The sequence below is a fragment of the Hemibagrus wyckioides genome, linkage group LG06 (assembly GCF_019097595.1).
Source record: "Hemibagrus wyckioides isolate EC202008001 linkage group LG06, SWU_Hwy_1.0, whole genome shotgun sequence".
NCBI classification, from domain to species: Eukaryota; Metazoa; Chordata; class Actinopteri; order Siluriformes; family Bagridae; genus Hemibagrus; species Hemibagrus wyckioides.
In genome coordinates this window covers 23,001,881-23,022,328 of record NC_080715.1, presented here as the reverse complement: position 1 = coordinate 23,022,328, position 20,448 = coordinate 23,001,881, and the positions used below count along the sequence as shown (strand labels likewise).

Here is a 20,448-nt window from a genome sequence, read left to right as displayed (position 1 = left end):
AGAACCAGCATTAACTTCTTCAGCAATTTGAGCAACAGTAGCTCGTCTGTTGGATCGGATCACACGGGCCCACGTGCATCAATGAGTCTTGGCCGCCCATGACCGTGTCGTCAGTTCACCACTGTTCCCTCCTTGGACCACTTTTTATAGATACTGATCCCACCCACTAACAGGTGCCATGATGAGGAGATAATCAGTCTTATTCACTTCACCTCTCACTGCTCATGTTATGTCTGATCGGTGTATTTTGCTGATGGTATTTTGTATTCAGGTCCCCAAAGTGTATATTTGTAGATGGGTTTCACTCAGTCACATTAATTAGGGTCACATGTAACATGTATGCACATGTACATACACACACACACATCTGTTCTGTGATCTGTTCTACCAAGGTGCTGTATTGGGACAAATACATGTCTGAAATTTGTATTGTCTTTTTTCCCTACAGAATGCAGAAGTGTCTGTCTTTGAGGTCAATATCCGTTTCATTGGGGGACTGCTTGCTGCATACTACCTCTCTGGACAAGAAGTAAGATATTATTTTGTGATTTGTTGGATACTCACTGGGTTATTTGCAAATGTTTTTGAAATGGAAAAGTCATGTAAAAGGTGTCCTGAAAGTTTGAAACAGTTATGTAACCAATATTTTTTGTGTGAGTGATCAGTTAAGGACTCCATGAGTGTGTGGGTCCCATAAAATATTTTTGTGTGTCTGTCTGTGTGTGTGCTTGTGCATGTATATCTGCCTGCCTGCCTGCCTGTGTGTGTGTGTGTGTGTGTGTGTCTGTTTTTCTGTGTGTGTTACTGGACAAGTAGTGCAAACATTCAAGCAGTAAATAAAAATTTTTACTGAACTGAAGTGGCCAGTGAGCCGTGTTCTTTGGGGAAATAAGCAGCTTCCCTTCTGTTAATTAACCCTCCCTCTTTGTCACTTGCTTATATTCCTTGAGCAAATCTGCTTCCATGTATTATTATGACCCTCCTGTATAGGTAGGTGTACAGTGCCTAACTACCTTAGTTCCCGTTAATTAGGGGTTAGCGACTCGGGTTTGAATTCCAGCAGCACCATAAGCATTTATGTTCTGGGAGTGAATAGGGCACTACTGGTGCTGCTCTGGGTGGAAACAATGGGCTTTTAAGTCAAAGCTAATCATGTACAGTGCTGCTGTGTGTCTGCACTTTCAGGCTTATAGAACAGAGTGTTTTTAGATGTACTGTGATGTTTATGAGCAGAAGTCTAGGGAATAAAAATTCCAGTATTCACACTTCCTCCTATATTGGTGGGTATTTTGTAGTAGTAGACTTTACTTTGGCCATTCTCCTATGACCGCTCTCATCGTCATGGCATTTCTGCCTGCAGAATTATTCTTCACTGTATAGTTTTGTTATAATCACCATTCTGTGTAAACTTTAGAGTTGTCCTGAGATTTTTCGTAAACACAACAGTTTCTGAAATAAGCAAACCAGGTCAAAACCAAGGTTAGAAACGCAGAGATCACTTTTTTCTTCACTGTAATGTATGATGTGATCATTAACTGGTAACTATTGACCTGTATCTGCATGTGTTTATGCATTGTGCTGCTGTCACATAACTGCATGATTATGCAGGTGTTCATATTAAAACCCTGGCTAAAACACATGTATATGAGCTGAATGTGTGGGTGGTGACACTTAAATGACCCAATATTATGTTAAATATTTCTCTCCCACCCATATAACCAAGGTTTGTACTTGAGTCCATTTGGGCTTACATTTGGAGTCATATTCTGAAAACATGTGCATCCATTCATAAATAGACTGACATGTTCCTTTAAATTATATAAATCAAGTGGAACTAGATTTTCTTTTGCCCAAGATTAATGATTTGTATACTTTGAGGTTTTCTGAAAATACTTTTTAATATGAGAATGATGTGACTGGTATGATTTTGCCGAGCCAAGTCCTGATCTCAGTCCTGTTAAACTTCTGTGACGTGAAACAGACCATTCACTCACAGCATTCCAACATGTACTTGAGTTGAAGCGGTTTTCTCTAGAGAAATTATAATATATAATCAGTGCAGCAGATTTATCATCAGCTAAAGAATGTTTTATTAGTTGCTACATTTCACATGTCAAATTAAGGCACATGCTTTTTTTTTAGGCGGTAAACATTTTGATTATTTTAACGGTCAGGCCATATTATTATGACCACCTGCCTGATATTGCGGCCAAAACATCCCTGACTTGCCGAGGCATGGACTCCACTTGATCCCTGAAGGTGTGTTGTGGTATCTGGCACCAAGATGTTAGCAGCAGGTCCTGTAAGTTGCGAGGTGGGGCCTCTATGGATCGGACTTGTGTATCCAGCACATCCCACAGATCCTCAATTGGATTAAGATCTGGGGAATTTGAAGGCCATGTTAACACCTCAAACCCATTGTTGTGCTCATCAATCCATTCCTGAACCATTTTTGTTTTGTGGCATGGTGTATTATCCTGCTGAAAGAGCCCACAGCCATCAGGGAATACTGTTTCCATGAAAGGGTGTACATAGTCTACAACAATGCTTAGGTAGATGGTATGTGTCAAAGTAATATCCACATGGATGGCAGGACCCAAGGTTTCCCAGCAAAACATTGCCCAAGGCATGACACTGCCTCTGCCAATTTGCCTTCTTCCCATAGTGCATCCTGGTGCCATGTGTTCCAGAGGTAAGCAATGCACACACATCCGGCCATCCACTTGATATAAAAGAAAACGTGATTCATCAGAGCAGGCCACCTTCTTCCATTGCTGTGTGATCCAGTTCTGATGCTCACATGCCCATTGTTAGTACTTTCAGCAGTGCACAGGGGCCAGCATGGCTACCCTGACTGATCTGCGGCTATGCAGCCCCATACACAACAAAGAGTGATGCACAGTGTATCCTGACACCTTTCTGTAAGAACCATTATTAACAACTTCAGCAATTTGAGCAGCAGTAGCTTGCCTGTTGGATCGGATCACACGGGCCAGACTTCACTCCCCACGTGCATCAATGAGTCTTGGCCGCCCATGACCCTGTCACCGGTTCACCACTGTTCCTTCCTTGGACCACTTTTGATAGATACTGACCACCGCAGACCGGGAACACCCCACAAGAGCTGCAGTTTTGGAGATGCTCTGATCCAGTCGTCTAGCCATCACAATTTGGCCCTTCGTCAAACTCTCTCAAATCCTTACGCTTGTCCATTTTTCCTGCTTCTAACACATCAACATTGAGGACAAAATGTTCACTTGCTGCCTAATATATCCCACCCACTAACAGGTGCCATGATGAGGAGATAATCAGTCTTATTCACTTCACCTCTCAGTGGTCATAATAAATTCCCTTTTCTGCTCATAATATTATGCCTGTTATGTCGGTGTATGTATTGCATTATAAATCAGCCATTCACACAGAAATAAAGATCAATTCAAAATGGAAATTCTTCACAGCTATAAATGTGAGGTTACACCTTCATTGCACTTGAACCTCTTAAGCCGGAAAGGAGTGTCAGAGTTCTCTTCTCTTGAGTATCGTACACCTCTGACCCCCAACATGTATGGATGTGAGGGGGAAAAAAAGCACAGTTTTAACAGGTGTTGCAGGTTAGCTAAAAAGTGCTAGATTCTGAAATACAGCAGGGTAATTGATAGAGAATGAAGATGAAGGTAGAGAATTAAGTGGAAAGTTTAACTGGACATGAAGCTCTTGTTCCTGTCCTCACAGCACCGCTGCCTCCACACTGGCCCTGTGCTGCCAGTCAGCCTATTCCCGACCAACCTGTGTCAACATGATGGATGATGTTTACTCACTCTTTCCTCTCCCCTGTACCTTTTCTTTTGCTCCTCATTTTTCAGTTCTCCTTTAGCCTTCTGCTTTTTGTCTCCTCCCCCTGTCCTACTCTGTGCCTTATGAGAGAGATGAATGAATGAGAGAAAAATGCAAGAGTACAGTGTTTAGCGGTGTATTGCTGCATTGGGCCTCATGGCTATAATTAACAGCTAAAGTCCTTAATTGACTGAAGAGGTCTCTCTTGGCCAGGGAGCTCTCAGTAAACAGGCGGGACCAGCGGCTCTACACAAGCTGCACATCTCTTCTGTACTCAGGTACAGCCCTCATCAGAGCTGTCTCAGTAGTATAGAATTTAGATGAGGTGATTTTTTTGGCCAAGCTCACATGTTGCTGGCAGGTTTTAATTTATCATGCCATTCCTTCTGTAAAGTGCCTGGGTTTTCTTTCAGCATGATAATGATCCCAAGCACAATCATATTTGGAGAGAAAAACAGCTGATAAACACTGACAGCCATGGACTGGCCTCTACATAGTCCAGACCTGAAAACTATAGAGGCAGCATGTGATCACCTAGACAGAGAAAGAAATCTAAAAGAGGAACTCTGGGGAAATGCTGAAAGAAGCCTGGTGTAATTCACCAGATGATCACTTCAGGACAGTCTCCCCAAAAAAGTTCAAGATGTGCTTAAGTGCTTTTACCTGAAACAGCCATTTTGTTTTGAACTTTTTTTTTTTTTTTGTAAATAATATTTATGGAGAACATAATCATTTCTCTTCATATGGCAGTAAAAGATAGGCCATTTACTGCCAGGTTTATTTTCCAAATAATCAACAAAGCTACCTAAGAGAGTAGAACGGAGATTATTGACCTTGTATTGCCCAGTTTTTTATATTAAGAATATATTAAGTTAGTTATCTAGCATTGAATGGCATTTTCCTCAATATGCTTGAATTCAAGAAGGGATGTGTGTGAAAACATGTCAAACTGTTATCAGGCGACAAAAGTTCTGAAAATAATAAGGTTTTCCTTCCCATTTCAATTCCGAGCAGGTGTGATCTGAGCTAAAGTGCCACAGTTGAGCTAAAGCAGCTACAGGCAGTGAGAGAAAATGAGAGAGGATGCTGTGCATTTGCATGTGGGGTGAACAGATCGATTAAAGCTCTGCTCTAATTCTCAAAGATCTCCATTCTTCAACAAGGGTCTTTCCTTAGCTTGTGTAACTGAAGGCATCATGTGCTGCCTTAATAATTTATAGGCAAATGGTTATCCATTCTGACCAGAACATGACAACTCTAAAGAAAGGGTAAAAAGTATTTCAAGGTTATAAACACTGCCAACAACAGTATGAGGAAGGAAACTGTGCAGTGGGTTGACATGATGGCCAAATGGAGTTGACTCCCTGCCTGGATAAAGTGGCCACCAGCCTGCGAGAGACCTCTGTTTTCTCAATGACACCACTACTGTTGATGTGCTGATCTTAAAATTGGATTTCTCCAGTAGAGAGCTATGAGGCATTTCATCAGAACACAGTAGTGCTGGTCACGGAGAGACCCAGTGCTTGATGGCCTCTGCAAGGAGAACCATTACCATTATGAAGCAATGAGACCTGAACCAAAAAGGCATTCTTAATGGCAGAATTTCTGCTGTAGAAAGGACCTGCATTATTTAAATGATCTTATTTGCAAAGCATTGCACAAAATCTGAAGACCTAGAAATGCCTTTTTTTTTTCTTTTTTCTTTTTTTTTTCCAGCTAGCACTAAAAATGTGATTAACTCAGAAAGGTTCATGAGGTGGGAAACAAGAATGTCTGTGCCATGCTCTGTCTGCTTCATTATGGAAAATATGTGCAAATAATCATCTACATGAGCAGATATTCTCAGACCTTTGTGTCTAAGTGGGATCAAAGATACGTCTCTGCACCAACTTAAAAACCCTGATGTCAACATGGAGTTTAAATAGAACTGTACGTTTTTCATAGGCTATGCCTTGCTAAACAAACCGGAGATAGAGTAATTACTGTGAGGTTAAAGTCACAGTTTATACACAAGAGGACAGTGGGTTGGCTACCTGCTTGGTCCTGTGTGGTTTTTATTTTGCCATTGGGAGGCAATTATGGCACTCCCTCACTGTTAAGGCTGTGCATTACGGGGCAAGCAGAAATCTAATGCTTCATTTGAAGTCATTTTTGGTCACATGGTGTTGTTTTTTGAGGTCCATGGCAGCACTGAAGAGATGTCATTCAGCCTGGGTAACCCACTGCAAAGGCACCGCACTATAACATCCTACTAGTTCTGCTGAACACCTGGGTTACAAATCATTCAGAGCTGACATTTTGCAGTCATCTGTAGAAGCTAGTTTGCCAAGATGTCTGCATTACAAAGAGTGTTATGTTCTTTCCATCATCCCTAAGATTATCCTGAAGAAGGCTGACAATTACATCCTCCTTCTTCTCTGTTCCTTGTCAGTCACCAAATATTGGTTGCTCCATCAACAAAAACTAATCGTGAGATTCCACAGCTGTAATGTCTAGTTATGAAAAGCCTGCGACTTCGATTCGTTCCATTCTTTCTAGTTCTTTGGTACTCCATAACCTCTGTAAAAGCTCCACTAGCATAGCATTGCAGTGTGCCCAGCATGAGGTCAACTCCTCTACACCAATACTTCCTTAGCAATCTAATTCCTAAGAGAGAATTTTCTAGAATCATTGCTGTCTGTAAGTGTTTGTGCTGGATCAGTGAACAGTGTATGTAATGGGGATTGTGGTTAAATGGATAGGAAAAGATTGCTGAGAAAATGGATAGGAAAAGATAGCTCATAAGCAGTAATAAAAAAATAAGGAATTTTCTGTGCTTTGGTCTTGGTATGTAATCACAGAAGACTAGGTGTGTAATCATTTGTTGCATTCTGCATATAAAAAAGTCCAATCTCCTAATACTGCATTATGCACTAGTAACGCTCAGAATACATTAAATTACTTATTATACCATATCTCACATAAAAATGTGTATAAAAAATAATGTAGCATTTTTATATATTTTTGTAAAATGGTAATCAATATTTTTTGATAAGCCACTAGAACAGTAAAGATGAATTCCTCTGGCTTAGGATAAGAATAATGATAAACTACTGTTTATAAAAAAGACTGTTGCCACAACATTTACACCAAGATAATGATTATCTAGTGTGCATAGCTGCCAGCCTAGCTTTTGTATTGTATTACTGATTTTGCTGTTGTGGCTTTAAATGAAGCTCTCCGAGGAACACAGCAGCAGCATCCTGTTTACAGCTCTTACTTAACCTGGCACACCCAGGAGTTACCTGGTAGAATGATGCTGCCCACAGTGAAGCAATCATATTCGAAGCCCTCATGGGCGTCAACGGACATTTACTGTCTTACCACTATCTTTGTCTCGTAGCCCTTACACCAATCGGGTCATACAACCCACGTAAAAGCCTCTGAGCTTTCAGCTCTCGGTTTTCAGTCCTCACACTCAAGGGTGAAATGCTGACCGGTTGCTCCAATTTACATGATGCAAAATGTATTGGCTATAAGGCTATTCTTACACCCTTTTACTGCTTTTATGTAACACTGTTTTACCTCTCACTGTCTCTCCTGTGTTCTTGTTCTGTCCATCTGGTAGGTTTTTAAGGTGAAGGCTGTTCAGCTGGCTGAGAAGCTACTTCCTGCCTTCAACACCCCCACAGGCATCCCTTGGGCCATGGTTAACCTCAAAAGGTAGTTCTACCGTCATTAAGCTTTTTTGTGTCTTTTCCCTTTTATTTAAACTGACTTACATTTTCTATCCTCCTCTTCCTCTATCTGCCCCCAGCAGCTCTGACTTAGTCACAAAGTCCACAGTGTATAATCTAAGCTTGTCCGTCCATCCCCCTCATCTTTCTGGGCCTTAATGTAACTCTGCATGTAATTTTATTTGTACCTGAGCAGGAATGAAAATGCATTAGGCTTTTTTAATCAAACAAAGAGTGACAAAGCTTTTATAAATTAATTGAGTGTTTCAAGGACATTGAGACTACAGGCCTTCAAGGTGTGTCTAATTCTGAAGATAAAAGGTTTTTATTCTATTATTCCCTTTCTACCCAGCCACCACTCAGCCTGTCATTACAAGCAACTAGTCAGACACACATGAAAACATGCTGTACCCAATTAGGGTGTGCTGAGAATACTCTGAATGTGAATGAGTGAAGAACACAGGAAGAGAGAGTCCTGCTGGATTCTCCAAGAGTGTAATTGGCAGTTTTACATTTACACATGTCTTTAGTCAAAGCCAAAGAAAATTCTTCATGCTAAAACAAATACACCAGGGTCTTAGAAGAATGCTATTACACTATTAGAGTTGTGTTATAGTTTGTGACCTGGTTGGCTTAGTGGTTAACACATTTGCCTCACCCTGCTCGGGGTAGGGGTTTGTTTCCTGCTCATGCCCTGTGTGTGGAGTTTACATGTTCTCCCTGTGCTTCGGTTGTTTTCTCCAGGTACTCCGGTTTCCTCCCCAATCCAGAGATGTGTGTTGTAGGATGATTGGCATCTCTAAATTGTCTGTAGTGTGTGTTGTGCCCTGAATTCCCTGGAATAGGCTCCAGGCTTCCTGTGTAGGATAAGCAGCACAGAAACTGGATTCATAGATTATTCTCACTATTATTCTTCTCTTATTAGGTCAGATGGAAGTTTGATTAGATGATGATGATGATGATGTGGAACTTGTTTAAAAGCACCTGTATAGAATAAACACACGTTTAACTCATTTTGTTCATCTTCTCTGTCTTAGTGGTGTGGGTCGTAACTGGGGCTGGGCTTCGGCTGGTAGTAGCATCTTGGCTGAGTTTGGAACTCTGCACATGGAGTTTGTGCACCTTACATATCTGACTGGAAATCCTGTCTATTATCAGAAGGTTTGTGGGTTTAAAATGCACATAATTCATGAGAGTTTGAGTAGGTCTCTAATCTCCAAATAACATTTTGTGCTTTGCATATTAAATCAGGTGATGCATATCCGGAAGCTGCTGGCTAAAATGGACAGACCTAATGGCCTCTACCCGAACTACCTGAACCCTCGCACAGGCCGCTGGGGCCAGCGTGAGTAACCTTTACTTCTTAAATTTCACTCATTATTCTCCATAGGAAAATACAGACAAAAGCAAGGTTTCAGAGTTGTATGGCACTCTACATGGCTTGTCATTGTGATGAAGCGATAATAGTTCCTGTCTGAGAGGCAGTGGCCCATTCACACTAATCCTATGTGTTGTGTTGTGCTCTTTAATTCAGACAAGCTCTACTGATACAATGGCAATGATGACAATGTGCAAACCTTTATCTCTGTGGTAATTTACTAGCTAACATTTTTCTGTAAAGAACATCATTAGTCTGTGTTTGATGCTCATTTTTCAGAATCGGTTTCGGTTGTTGAAACCGACATTATGGGTGCAGTATTTTTGAAGTAACAGCCAATATTTTAAGCAGTTTAAGTATTATTTTATCGAAATACAGTATTCTGTTATTAAAATGCCGATAACAGAAGCTGGTATCTGTTAAAATTCTGAAAGCCATGATTCATTTTAACAGATACAGTATCTAGGCACGTGCAGTATGTGTGTTCTGCCATAGGCATAGAACGTCATAACCTTTCTAGCAGCACTTTGCCAGCTGAAAATCTCTTTGCATGGACTCATTTTGCACCAGTGGGGGATCTGCGCATATTCTTTTTTATGAATACAAAACGTGTGTGTAGTAGCATTTCAACAATTAAGGTGAGATGAACAATGGCAGTAAATACGACACTGCCAGGAAATGTCTCTGTGCTATATGCTGGAGTGAAGATGAGTGTTTTACGAGGCAGCACGTATGTCTGTAACCAACGTTTCAAAGGATCTTGAGTACTCAAACTACAGGGTGTCAAAGCCGAAAACATGGGGCTATACATTCTTGATTTGAATGGACAGAACAAACATCTATTGTCTGGATGAGTTGGATGAATTCAGAAAAGCTAGCACTGTGTGTGAGATCTGCTCAGAAAGGTCTTGATTGTTCCATGGGCAAAAAAAAAAAAAGTCTGATGAAAATAGACAATGATGGATTTTTTTCTACAACCCTATCTATCTATGTGGCAGATAACAGAATATTGTAAATGCAACAGCTGTATAATGATGATTATCTTGTGCAAAAACAGCACATTATTGTTTAATGTGTTTAAAAAAATATCACTATTTACCAAGATTGCTGAATGATTGTGACAGTTATGAACAATATTCTATTTAAATACCTCAAGAGATGCACACGCATTCGAGGTTATAAAAGAAAAGAAAAGACAAATTTGCAATAAGACATTAATATTTCACATTATCTTTCTGAATAGTGGCGTTCATAGACCCGTGTATGGCCGTACCTGTTTATGAAGTCTTCGCTTCATATCTTTTAGCATCCCTTCTGGTTCTAAATGATGTATTTCCTCAGTCACGCAAACTTATTTTGTCACTAATGGAGGTATTTATTGTACAGGGCTTGCATTGTAATTTCCCCCTGCACTTAGACACCAGGAGGCTTCGTCTCCTACACTATGACAAAATGTTTGCTTTGTGTTTGGCGTCTGCAGAAAACAGCCTATGCATATCCATGTGGCCTCATTAAAACATGTTGCATACAAATGCGGTTTTGTCTGGTTCAGGCTATAGAACTGAGTGTGTGTGAAGATCGATGTGATGTGAATTTTGTTAGTTTTAAAGTATCATTTAAAAATGGAAAACTGGTGGAAATCATTAAAAATATTTCCCTCATTCTTTAAAAGCTGGTCGCTGGTGTCAACCATTAAGCCTGAGCCCCGAGCAATATTTTATGAAAAATCTTTTGAACACTTAATTATCCTGCAATTATAATTTCATGTGTGTTTTCCTCCAGACCTAGAGTTTTCTTTAAATTATCACTCGCTGAATTTGAGGGTCTCTCCCTTTCATATCCTCTCATCCTCAGGACTGTCCTGTCTTTTGTTCATCTTTAGTAAGCTGCCTGGTCTTCCTGGTCATTGTGGTGGTGGGTGAGAGGTGGGAATACACCCTGGATGGGATGGTAGTCCAGACCAGTACAACATCTCACAATGTTTTAAACATCAGGGGTATTTTTGTAGTCACCAGTCCACCAACCCGCATGCTTTTGGGTAGTGGGAAGAAACCGGAGAATCCAGAGGAAACACACATGTGGGCATGGGAAGAACAGAACAGAATCTTCACACAAACATTAATCAGAGTTCAGGAGATCCTGGAGCTGTGAGACTGTAACACTATCCACTGCACCACCATGTTGCCACTTTTTCCCGTACATACATGTTTTGAATCCAAGCGGTTAATGGTTGTGTTTCAGTGCTTTTTGTAAATGCAAGCTGTCGCAGAGACTAACATCAGAAACCGAGGGTAAAATAAAAAGAAGCATCTTTACAGAAAATACCACATATTTCTGTCAGGGATTTTTGTTATTTCTGTTTGAGTGCGTGTGTAAATTCTAATTCCTGCCTGTGTCATTATTCTTCCACTACTCATATTTCTACCCTCACTGTCCTATGACTCACTGCACCCTCCCTCTCTCTCTCACTCTCTCTCTCTGTCTGTCTCTCTCTCTGTGTGTGTGTGTGTCTCTCTCGCTCGCTCGTGCGCACTCTCTCTGTCTCTCTCTCTCTCTCTCTCTCTCTCTGTCTCTCTCTCGCTCGTGTGCTCTCTCTTTCGTGCGTTCTTTCTTTCTCTCTCTCTCTCTCTCTCTGTCTCTCTCTCTCTCTCTCTCTGCTTTCTGAATTTCCCTCCTTCTCATTCTCTCCATGTTTAACAAACACACATTACCATTACACAAGATTTTCAGTTTTTAAAACATGCAAAACCCGAAGACATCCACGCCTACATTTTTCCTTGGCTTCTGTTCTCTACCTTTATTTCTGTCTGTTTGCCATAATCTTTTCTCTACATCACCTACATACAGTAGATGAACAAGTGGTTGTAATTAGCTTTTGAACATGTGCGGCATGCTCGATATGGAAATGTGTAATCATTGTGTTTGCGCGTGGGTTTATGCGAATGCACAGTCGTTGGATTTCCGTGAGTGAGTGTAAGGGAAATGTTAATTCTCCCAAGTGTAGTTTTTGCATAAACACTAAGTGTGCTCAACAAGTGGTAAGAAGCCATAAAGTGGGAAAATCCACTTTCACCCATGTTCACACGTCTGTCTCGGGAGGCGCATTGCCATCTCCCGGCCATCTGGTTTTTTTGTTTCGTTCTCCCATTTCCCCTAAAGGCACCTGTATAACAGCTCTCCACTGCTTGTACACACACCACACTCTCTCCTTGCTTATAGGACCTGACAGGTAGGCGTTGGGGCATGCTGAAGTTTCATCCTCTTCTGTGATTTGTCTGTCACTGTTTTGTCGAACTTGTGTCTGCATTCTGAGTATACTGAGCTTATTGTCAATTAGCTTCTTTACTATTAAATGACTTTAATTTAAAGTCATTTAAATTAAATTAAGTTTTTGTTTTTTTTTGTCATTCACAAAGACTAACAAAAAATTCTTAATTTCTCTGTTCTGAAATTGTTCTTTTTAAACATAATTCATAGTTTATCATCAATTTATTGGGAGCTATAGTTTTCTTCACTTGTCTTTTTATCATCAAGCTGCAGTCAGTGCTGTCACTATTTATAGGCATATCTCTGTTTGTTTTATAACATTAAGGAGCTATTACGATCCATTGCCATTACTGATGTGACTCAGTCATGTGCACACATTCCATTAGCATGTAACGCAGATTCTGCAGTGACCTTTCAGAGTGATTAGGTGATTGCTGGTGTCTCTCTGCAAATAAACATAGGCACTAACAAGTACCTTAATGAATTATTAAAATAAGGGTGGCCATTGAGCCTGAATAAACCGGAAAATAAACTGTTTGGTGAAAAGGAATAAACATTATAAATAATTTATTGTATACACTTGTCTCATAATCTCATAAGCATCAGCTATAAATGAATACATTTTCATATACATGTTTATATAAAGAATGTTTATATTGTCAACTGGATTATATTGTTGTGGTTTTGGGTTGGGTGGTCAAGTCTTTGCTATTTGCTTTTGCTTCTGCTTCATTGTTAATGACTGAATTTCTTTACATTTTCCTGCTCTTTATAAGCATGTGTCCCATGAGCCTTACCAGTGTCCCTTGGTCCACCATCTTTTCAGATCATACATCAGTGGGAGGACTCGGAGACAGTTTCTATGAGTATCTATTGAAGGCCTGGCTCATGTCTGATAAATCTGACACAGAAGCTCGCAAAACCTATGATGATGCTATTGAGGTGAGGCCCATTGGCAAAAATAAGCATTGTTAGTGTGGAAGCCTCATCTCTCCTTCCTCACCCTTCTTTGTTCTGAACTACAAGGCTATTGAGCGTCACCTCATCCGGAAGTCCAGCAGCGGCCTCACCTTTATTGGCGAGTGGAAGAACGGCCACCTGGAGCGCAAGATGGGTCATCTGACCTGCTTTGCTGGTGGCATGTTTGCCCTAGGGGCAGATGGGTCACCAGGAGAAAAGGCTGGCCACTACCTGCAGCTGGGAGCTGAGATTGCCCATACTTGCCATGAAAGCTACGATCGAACTGGTCAGTAAGAGAAGGATTTGATAGAATCTCAGTTTGCTGCTAGATAGACTCCAGATTTAAGGAAAATAGTTGGTGTAATAGGCTCAAGTTATGTATTTCCAGCTACATGAGTCCAGTAATGAGGTGGTGTCACTGCAGCTTTCATTTAGCTAGCTTCTAGTAGGTTAAACTATTTAATGGGACGAGTAGTAGACCTGTTTGATAAATGCTATATTTTATTAATGTAAACCAATGTTAAAAAAGCAGTTACTCTATTTTACCATGTAGCTAAATGTTAAAAGCATTAAGCAAACTCGTTTCAAGAAATGCAGTATGTGGACATCTGTCCATCACACTTGTTTATGCTTGTTAAACATCCTACTCCAAAACCATAGGCATTAATATAGATTAGGTCCCACCTTTGTTGCTATAAGAGACTCAACCAAATGACTAAAATACGAAATCCAAATAAAGTCAGACCAGGTGAGTGTGTTTGCCTGGTAACACAGATGTCCTGCCAGTCTGTGCATCGTGCATATTGCCTGAGGTTTCATCACTGCTTAATTTGGATAAACTGGTTCAACTTTTCCCCAGTAGGCCCCATAACTGGGTAAAACATTAGGGTGGCAGAATAGCCAATCTATTGCCAGCATTTACAACTGCACAGTTCTATTTAAATCTGCTGTAGCTTTTTTTAATCTCATCTACTGCTTGGATGATGTGTATGTATCATTGTGTGCCTCTTCAGTTCTGAAGCTTGGTCCAGAGGCCTTCAAGTTTGACAGTGGACTGGAGGCAGTTGCTGTGAGGCAGAATGAGAAGTATTACATCCTGAGGCCAGAGGTTATTGAGACTTATTGGTACATGTGGAGATTCACGCATGACCCCAAGTACAGGCAGTGGGGCTGGGAAGCAGCTCAGGTCAGTACTTTCACTTCCTGCTTATGTAAATACAGTTGTGTTCAGCTCACTCAGTGTTACAAAACAGTGTATTTTTACCCTGATCTTGTATTCATAATGGCTAATTTCTGTTTCTTGTTTAAGTTTTCTCATAAGTTCTATTTTATAGGTAGATGCTATGTTTGTTTGCTTAACAGTTTCTGTCTTCTCAGCTCCAAGCAAATGCTGAGATTCTTCCTTCCTCTTTTGTCTCACTATCCCAGTCCTCAGTCTCCTCATCTCAACTTAGATAGCATTATGTTTATTTCCTAGACTACTGACACATTGTCCTGTCGGAACGTTTAATGTCCTAGCTTCCGCACCCCTATAGCCCTCCACCCCTAGTCCTCAGTGGAATCAGACTGGTTTAATGTAAGCCATAATTCAAAGAGCTGAACAGGAATAATCTGCTGCCACATTGTAAACAATCATACACTAATCGCATTAAGAGTGTGCATGAGAGCTGGCTAAACATGACATTTTTCATAGGTGAAAAGAATTAAAGCTCCCTATCTTTTATAAAAATGTATTAACGTTGCCGGTAAACACACAATGTCCACTTCACAAGGAACACCTGTACAACTGCACATCTATGTCGTTATCTAATGAACCTCATGTGACCTTGATATGGATCAAGAACTTCAGTTAATGTTCACCTCAAACATCAGAGTTTGGGAAAAGATGTGATCTATGTCTTTAACCATGGAAGGGTTGTTATTACCAGGTGGGCTGGTTTAAGTACTGTACAGTTGACTCTGTGTCCATGATAGCCTTGGATTCTTGTTCTTGACTGACCGAGTGGAACCTAATGAGGTCTTCTGCTGTTGAAGCTCATTCACCTTAATGTTTGATGTGTTGTGTATGCTTGGATGCTTTTCTGCTCACCATGGTTGTAAAGAGTGATTATTTAAGATTATTTGAGTATTTCCTGGCAGCTCAAACCAATCTAGCCATTTTCCATTGATTTCTCTTACCAGCAAGGTTTTTCCACCCACAGAAATGTCGCTCACTCAATGTTTTTTTTTTTGTTGTTGTTGCACTATTCTGTGTAAACTAGAAAAAAATTTGTTGTGTAAAATTCATCACCAGTTTCTGAAATACTCAAACCAGTTTGTACAAACACTCATACCTAAGTCAGGGTCCCAGGGATTCTCTACATTTTGATGTTTGATGTGAACTAAAGCTCTTGACCGCATGAATTCAGGTGTTCTTAATAAAGTGGATGTTGAGTGTTTATCCAAAGAATTCCCTAAATTAAAGCCAGACACTAGCCAAATGCTTAATGGCAAATGCAGAATCAAAATGTCAGCCAGATATATGCAGTCCCAGAGAGTACTGTTTATTGGGGCCATTTATCACAGAGATAGAAAAGCTACTTAGTGAACAACTTTCACTTGCCAAGGCTACAGATTTGCTAATTCAAATACAGCTGTGACGCACAAACCAGGTCCCACTTTGCCTCTTCAACCAGAATGCCCTTAATGTAGTAATGATTATATGACATTGTGTTCTTACACATTGTTTAGCTAGATAAATTGTGAGTACTGATGGTTCACATTAATACGTATGTGTCCCAGTTAGAGTTTTGTTTAATAGCATTTGCTGGTTTTAATTTTCTTAGACAATATAAAGACATGTCTAGTATTACTGGAGTAAACTATAGTGGGTTTCATGGGTTATTCTCAATATCTTCTGGACCTTTAATGTTTAGCATTAAACATTTTGAAACTGTTTATGGCACTGACAAGAAGACCATTACTTATATTTAGAATTGGGATGATTAATCGTGTCTGATCTACATCAACGATTGACAGAGAATCTGTATTTTTAGTGATTTAGTCAACTTGTATTTTAAATAAATTAAATTTTCTTTAAGGCTTGCTGTGTCCTTGTCTTAATAGAATATCAGCCAGAAACTCGCCATCTCTGGATCGTCTTAGTGGGCAGGGATACAAACATGGAGCTTTTTATGGTCTAAGATGTACGGTAATAGTCAGTTTGGTATTCATTTCTGGCCAGGGTCTTGTTTAAGGTATAAATAATGGAGTTGGAAAGGAGAAAGGTCACCAGATAACTGGGAGCAGAGGTAGGGTTTCTTGGGCTCATTGGATTTGTGTGAAAAGAGCAGGCCTTCAGCTATTTTTGCAGTTGTTTTTTTAGTCTGCCTTTAATCATTGCTAGAAAACTATTTGTTCTTAAATAAACTGCAGCAGACAGTTTTGGTCCTGTTTTTTGCCTGTTATTTTTAGAAAAAATTTGTGCTTTTGCCACATATTTATTTTACTTCAATTCAGAAGAGCATTTCTGTAAGGGCCTTAGTGTGTGTCAGTATCCTTCCACAAAGTTAGAAAGAAAAATGAGCTTGGATGGAAATGCATGATTGGTATATGAGGAATGTTGTTCTGCTTACCCTGAGGCTTGATCAGTTTGTAAGATGTCTAGGTTTCGGTTTCCGGTGTGTGAGATCTATAGACCGCAGTCATAGCTCGAGCTGCTGTTTGCTAAATGGATTAGGTTGGAGTAAGCAGGGCCCAGATGCAGTTCATAGCCCTGTGAAATGAGTCTATGAGAGACCAGCTGTATGACGCAGTGTTGTTTCAGGTAAACAATAGCAGCATGATGAGCTTTATTGGCACAGATTGCGTCCGTCCCTCATGTCTTTAACCCTGTGCTGGGAGAATAGTATTTTCACTGGAACAGCTGAGATGAGGCATTTTAAGAGAAGAGGAGTATGGAACAGACGGAGGCTACAAATTAAGATGGAGTTTGGGATGAGCTGATATGTACATGCAAATAAAAAGTTAAGAAATAACTTTTCTCTTGCACACTGTATCTTCTGTGCTGCTTTCAGTGTACTAGATTGTATGGTTGAATCTATCAGCCAGCCTGTACTCCAGTTTTAAAAGCATATATCTGACTGTTTTCTGCAGGCTATAGATAAATATTGCAGAGTCAGCGGGGGTTTCTCTGGGGTTAAGGACGTCTACTCCTCCAACCCCACCTATGATGACGTCCAGCAGAGCTTCTTCTTGGCAGAGACTCTGAAGTATTTATTTCTGTTTCTCCTATTTGAGTATTATGTACATGTTAGCCTTTTAAGGACAGAATTATTAATACTAATTAATAAAATAATAATATTAATAATAATGATTTTTAAACACGGCTCTATAAACTAGACTCAACCTTATTGAACATTAATGCCACCTGCTGATGAAGTTGCATCACTGCAGTTTTACTGTGGAAAATAAAGGTTACCAGGAAGCAAACTGAATCCCCGGTGGTCCATAAGGTTCACTGACTTAAAAGAGGTTATTGTATTTCTTTCTGTGCTTTAGGTATCTGTATCTGCTGTTCTCCAGTGATGATCTGCTGCCTTTGGAGAACTGGGTCTTCAACACGGAAGCTCATCCATTACCAGTGCTGCATCTGGGTAACATCACCCTGCCCGGCAGCCTGGCATAGCGATAGAGGAGCCTCAGCGAGTGTGGGCACTCGCCTCCTCTTTCTCTGAAAGACTGCAGGTACCTGCCTTCGGGAGTAACTGCGTTGAGGGTCTCTTCCACTCAACCTCCTGGACTCTGGGTTTTTACTGCCAAGCAGAGGGGACCAGGACACACTCTAAAACTCTGTCAACTCATCTATATGTCGCTTGTATTTTTTATTTTTTTTCCCCCCACTGTCTCTGATAAGCTGCCAGTCAGGCACAGACGGCTTATGTGACTCATTCATTGGCTGCATGGCTCTGACATTGATGGAATCTGTTAGAACACCACAACTCAGCAAAGAACTCAGCAGCAGTCATGTGTTGCAGCTAACAAACAAACACGGAAAACGTCTTTTCTCTGTGGTGAAAGAGGATTTTACATGGCTTATTGTTGGGTTTGTTTGTTTTTTGTTTTGTTTCTTTGATTGCTTACATTGCTTAATTACTGCAGCAGGACAAACGGCTCTCCGGCCAAACTACCCCCAGACCCTCCACGACCCTGCCACCCCCCCCATACCTCCTCACACTGAACTCTGACCCAGAGCTGGTGCTGTGGGAGGCAGCAGCTGGATGTTGTGACCCCTGAAATCTCTCCCACTCTCCTCCTTAGAGAGAACACAAGCCAGAGGCACCCTGGGATCTCTGTGGCTTCTCATGTACTGATACAGTATGCGCGTGAGTGTATGTGTGTGCACATTCTTGTGTTAGTCTGCTATCAGCCTCCAGCACACTTCAGGCAAATTCTGGTCCAGATTTTTAGTCAAGTATGTTTTTGGTTTGCCATGGTTAGTGGGTGAAATGGCTGAAGTTTTGCATTTATTTGCAGCTCTAATAGATTAGGTGTTGCTTTCAGGACTGTCATTGCACATGGCACATAGTTTATTCCAAACCTTTTTCAAACAAACAAACAAAAAAAAAAAAAAGAATGAAAAACATTCATTCAGTTTCTATTGCAGTGAGCATGTGCGTATACCCTGTTTCCTTTCAAGCACTCAGTCAGTCTGAAATACAGGGTTGTGTGTTCTGGCTCTTATCCACACTGCTCTGTACACAAATTGACTGAATTAGTATTGGATTTATGGCTTCACTTATTCATATTCAAGTGTTCAAAGTTCTGCCGCACCAGGAGAAAGAAAGACTGCATCTCTTTTCCCTGATTCTTGTTTTTTCCAACAGATGAATTTCACCACTAAGCATAGCAAACACGTCAATCAAGGCAGAGAGAACGATTCATTTTTAATATCCTACAACAAATAACTTTTGATAAGTCCTGTCATGTTTTTCTATAAATGCACATAGAGATTATGCTAACATGTCCATGATAAAGCCAATTTTTGTACTGGTTTTGCACCATTGTTGGACTAAAGCGCAGGAGTTTTATGGGCTTTGGATCAATTTATTTTCATTCCAGTCAGCAGTTCAAAAATCTTTTAACATTTGTATATGCTCCCCCCCCCACCACCACCACTGCATGCCACTCTGTCTGCTCTGTCTGACCTGATGAGACTGCAATATTTAAAGAGATATTCAGTCAGAACAGAGACAGGAAGGGGGGCCACCACTGCTGTGCTTCACATTCAACAGAGTTCCAACCTCACATACTTTTTTTTTTTTTTTTCCCCCAAGGTAGTTCCTTTCAAGTATGTCCAGTGGAAAATAATATGCAGTGTCTATAATGCACATCTCAAGTGGTACTGGCTGGTAGGAACTATTTTTATCTCACCTGCAAAGATATGTTTCACCCCTGCCCCCCCCTTAGATCTTTAACTAATGTCAGTTGTCATTGCTTTACCCCTACTCCAGGTGGCAGTAGCAACAGCGTGCTAATGCTCTCTCTGTATGTTTTCAGCGCTTTTCCCACTTGCCTAACGTCTCTTCCTCCTTCCTTATAACCGTCACCTGTTTTTGTTGTGGGAGATGCCCAGGCCAACATGACCACTAGGTGGATTTTGAGAGCTGTGTTCTGTATTCTGTATTTTTACTGAACTGACAGTACTGTAAATATCTTTAAAAATGTGACAGATTCAATAAAGATGTTACAGAAATTGAAGGTAATAACATCAATCTGTATTTTTCCTATCTTTTCCTGTTTGCTTCATACTTTGTCTCTTATAAGGACTAGGTAATATCTGTTACATATTCTATCACACATCTACCAGCCATTTTAATAAATACATCAGTACCCCTGCTTACTATTCATGCAGTTATTCATTTGGCCTATCGTGTGGCCAAAGGACCACACATCAAATCTTACAGTAACTTGAGTATCCACTCTCTACATCTGTAATGAGCAGAAAAGCATCACAGAATGCCAGACCTTGAGGTGGATGGATTTGCCACACTGTTCTGACTAAGCTTGTACACAAAAAAAACCCAGGAGCTCAGCAGATTATGAAGGACTCAAACCAGTCCATCTCACACCAACAACCATGCCACGGTCAGAGTCACTGTGCTCACGGTCACATCCCCCGCCCCCATTCTGATGATTTGCAGTGAACATTAACTAAAACTCTTGACCTGGATATCTGCATGATATTTTGCATTACGTTGCTGCCACATATTATTGACCGATTGAATAAATGACGAGGGATACTGATGTTCCTAT

The 20,448-nt window shown here is 40.5% G+C and overlaps 1 protein-coding gene across 1 annotated transcript in view; it reads left to right on the top strand.

Moving 5' to 3' along the window:
* man1a2 (mannosidase, alpha, class 1A, member 2) overlaps positions 1–18,776 on the top strand; it is a 64,423-nt gene extending 45,647 nt beyond the window's left edge. The window contains exons 6-14 of the mRNA XM_058391369.1: positions 449–529; positions 7,442–7,536; positions 8,588–8,711; positions 8,802–8,895; positions 13,022–13,137; positions 13,222–13,441; positions 14,169–14,341; positions 17,290–17,405; positions 17,695–18,776. Coding sequence (XP_058247352.1) covers positions 449–529; positions 7,442–7,536; positions 8,588–8,711; positions 8,802–8,895; positions 13,022–13,137; positions 13,222–13,441; positions 14,169–14,341; positions 17,290–17,405; positions 17,695–17,821 — 1,146 coding nt within the window. The 3' untranslated portion in view covers positions 17,822–18,776. The remainder of the gene's footprint in view (positions 1–448; positions 530–7,441; positions 7,537–8,587; positions 8,712–8,801; positions 8,896–13,021; positions 13,138–13,221; positions 13,442–14,168; positions 14,342–17,289; positions 17,406–17,694) is intronic.
* The last annotated feature ends 1,672 nt before the right edge of the window (positions 18,777–20,448 follow it).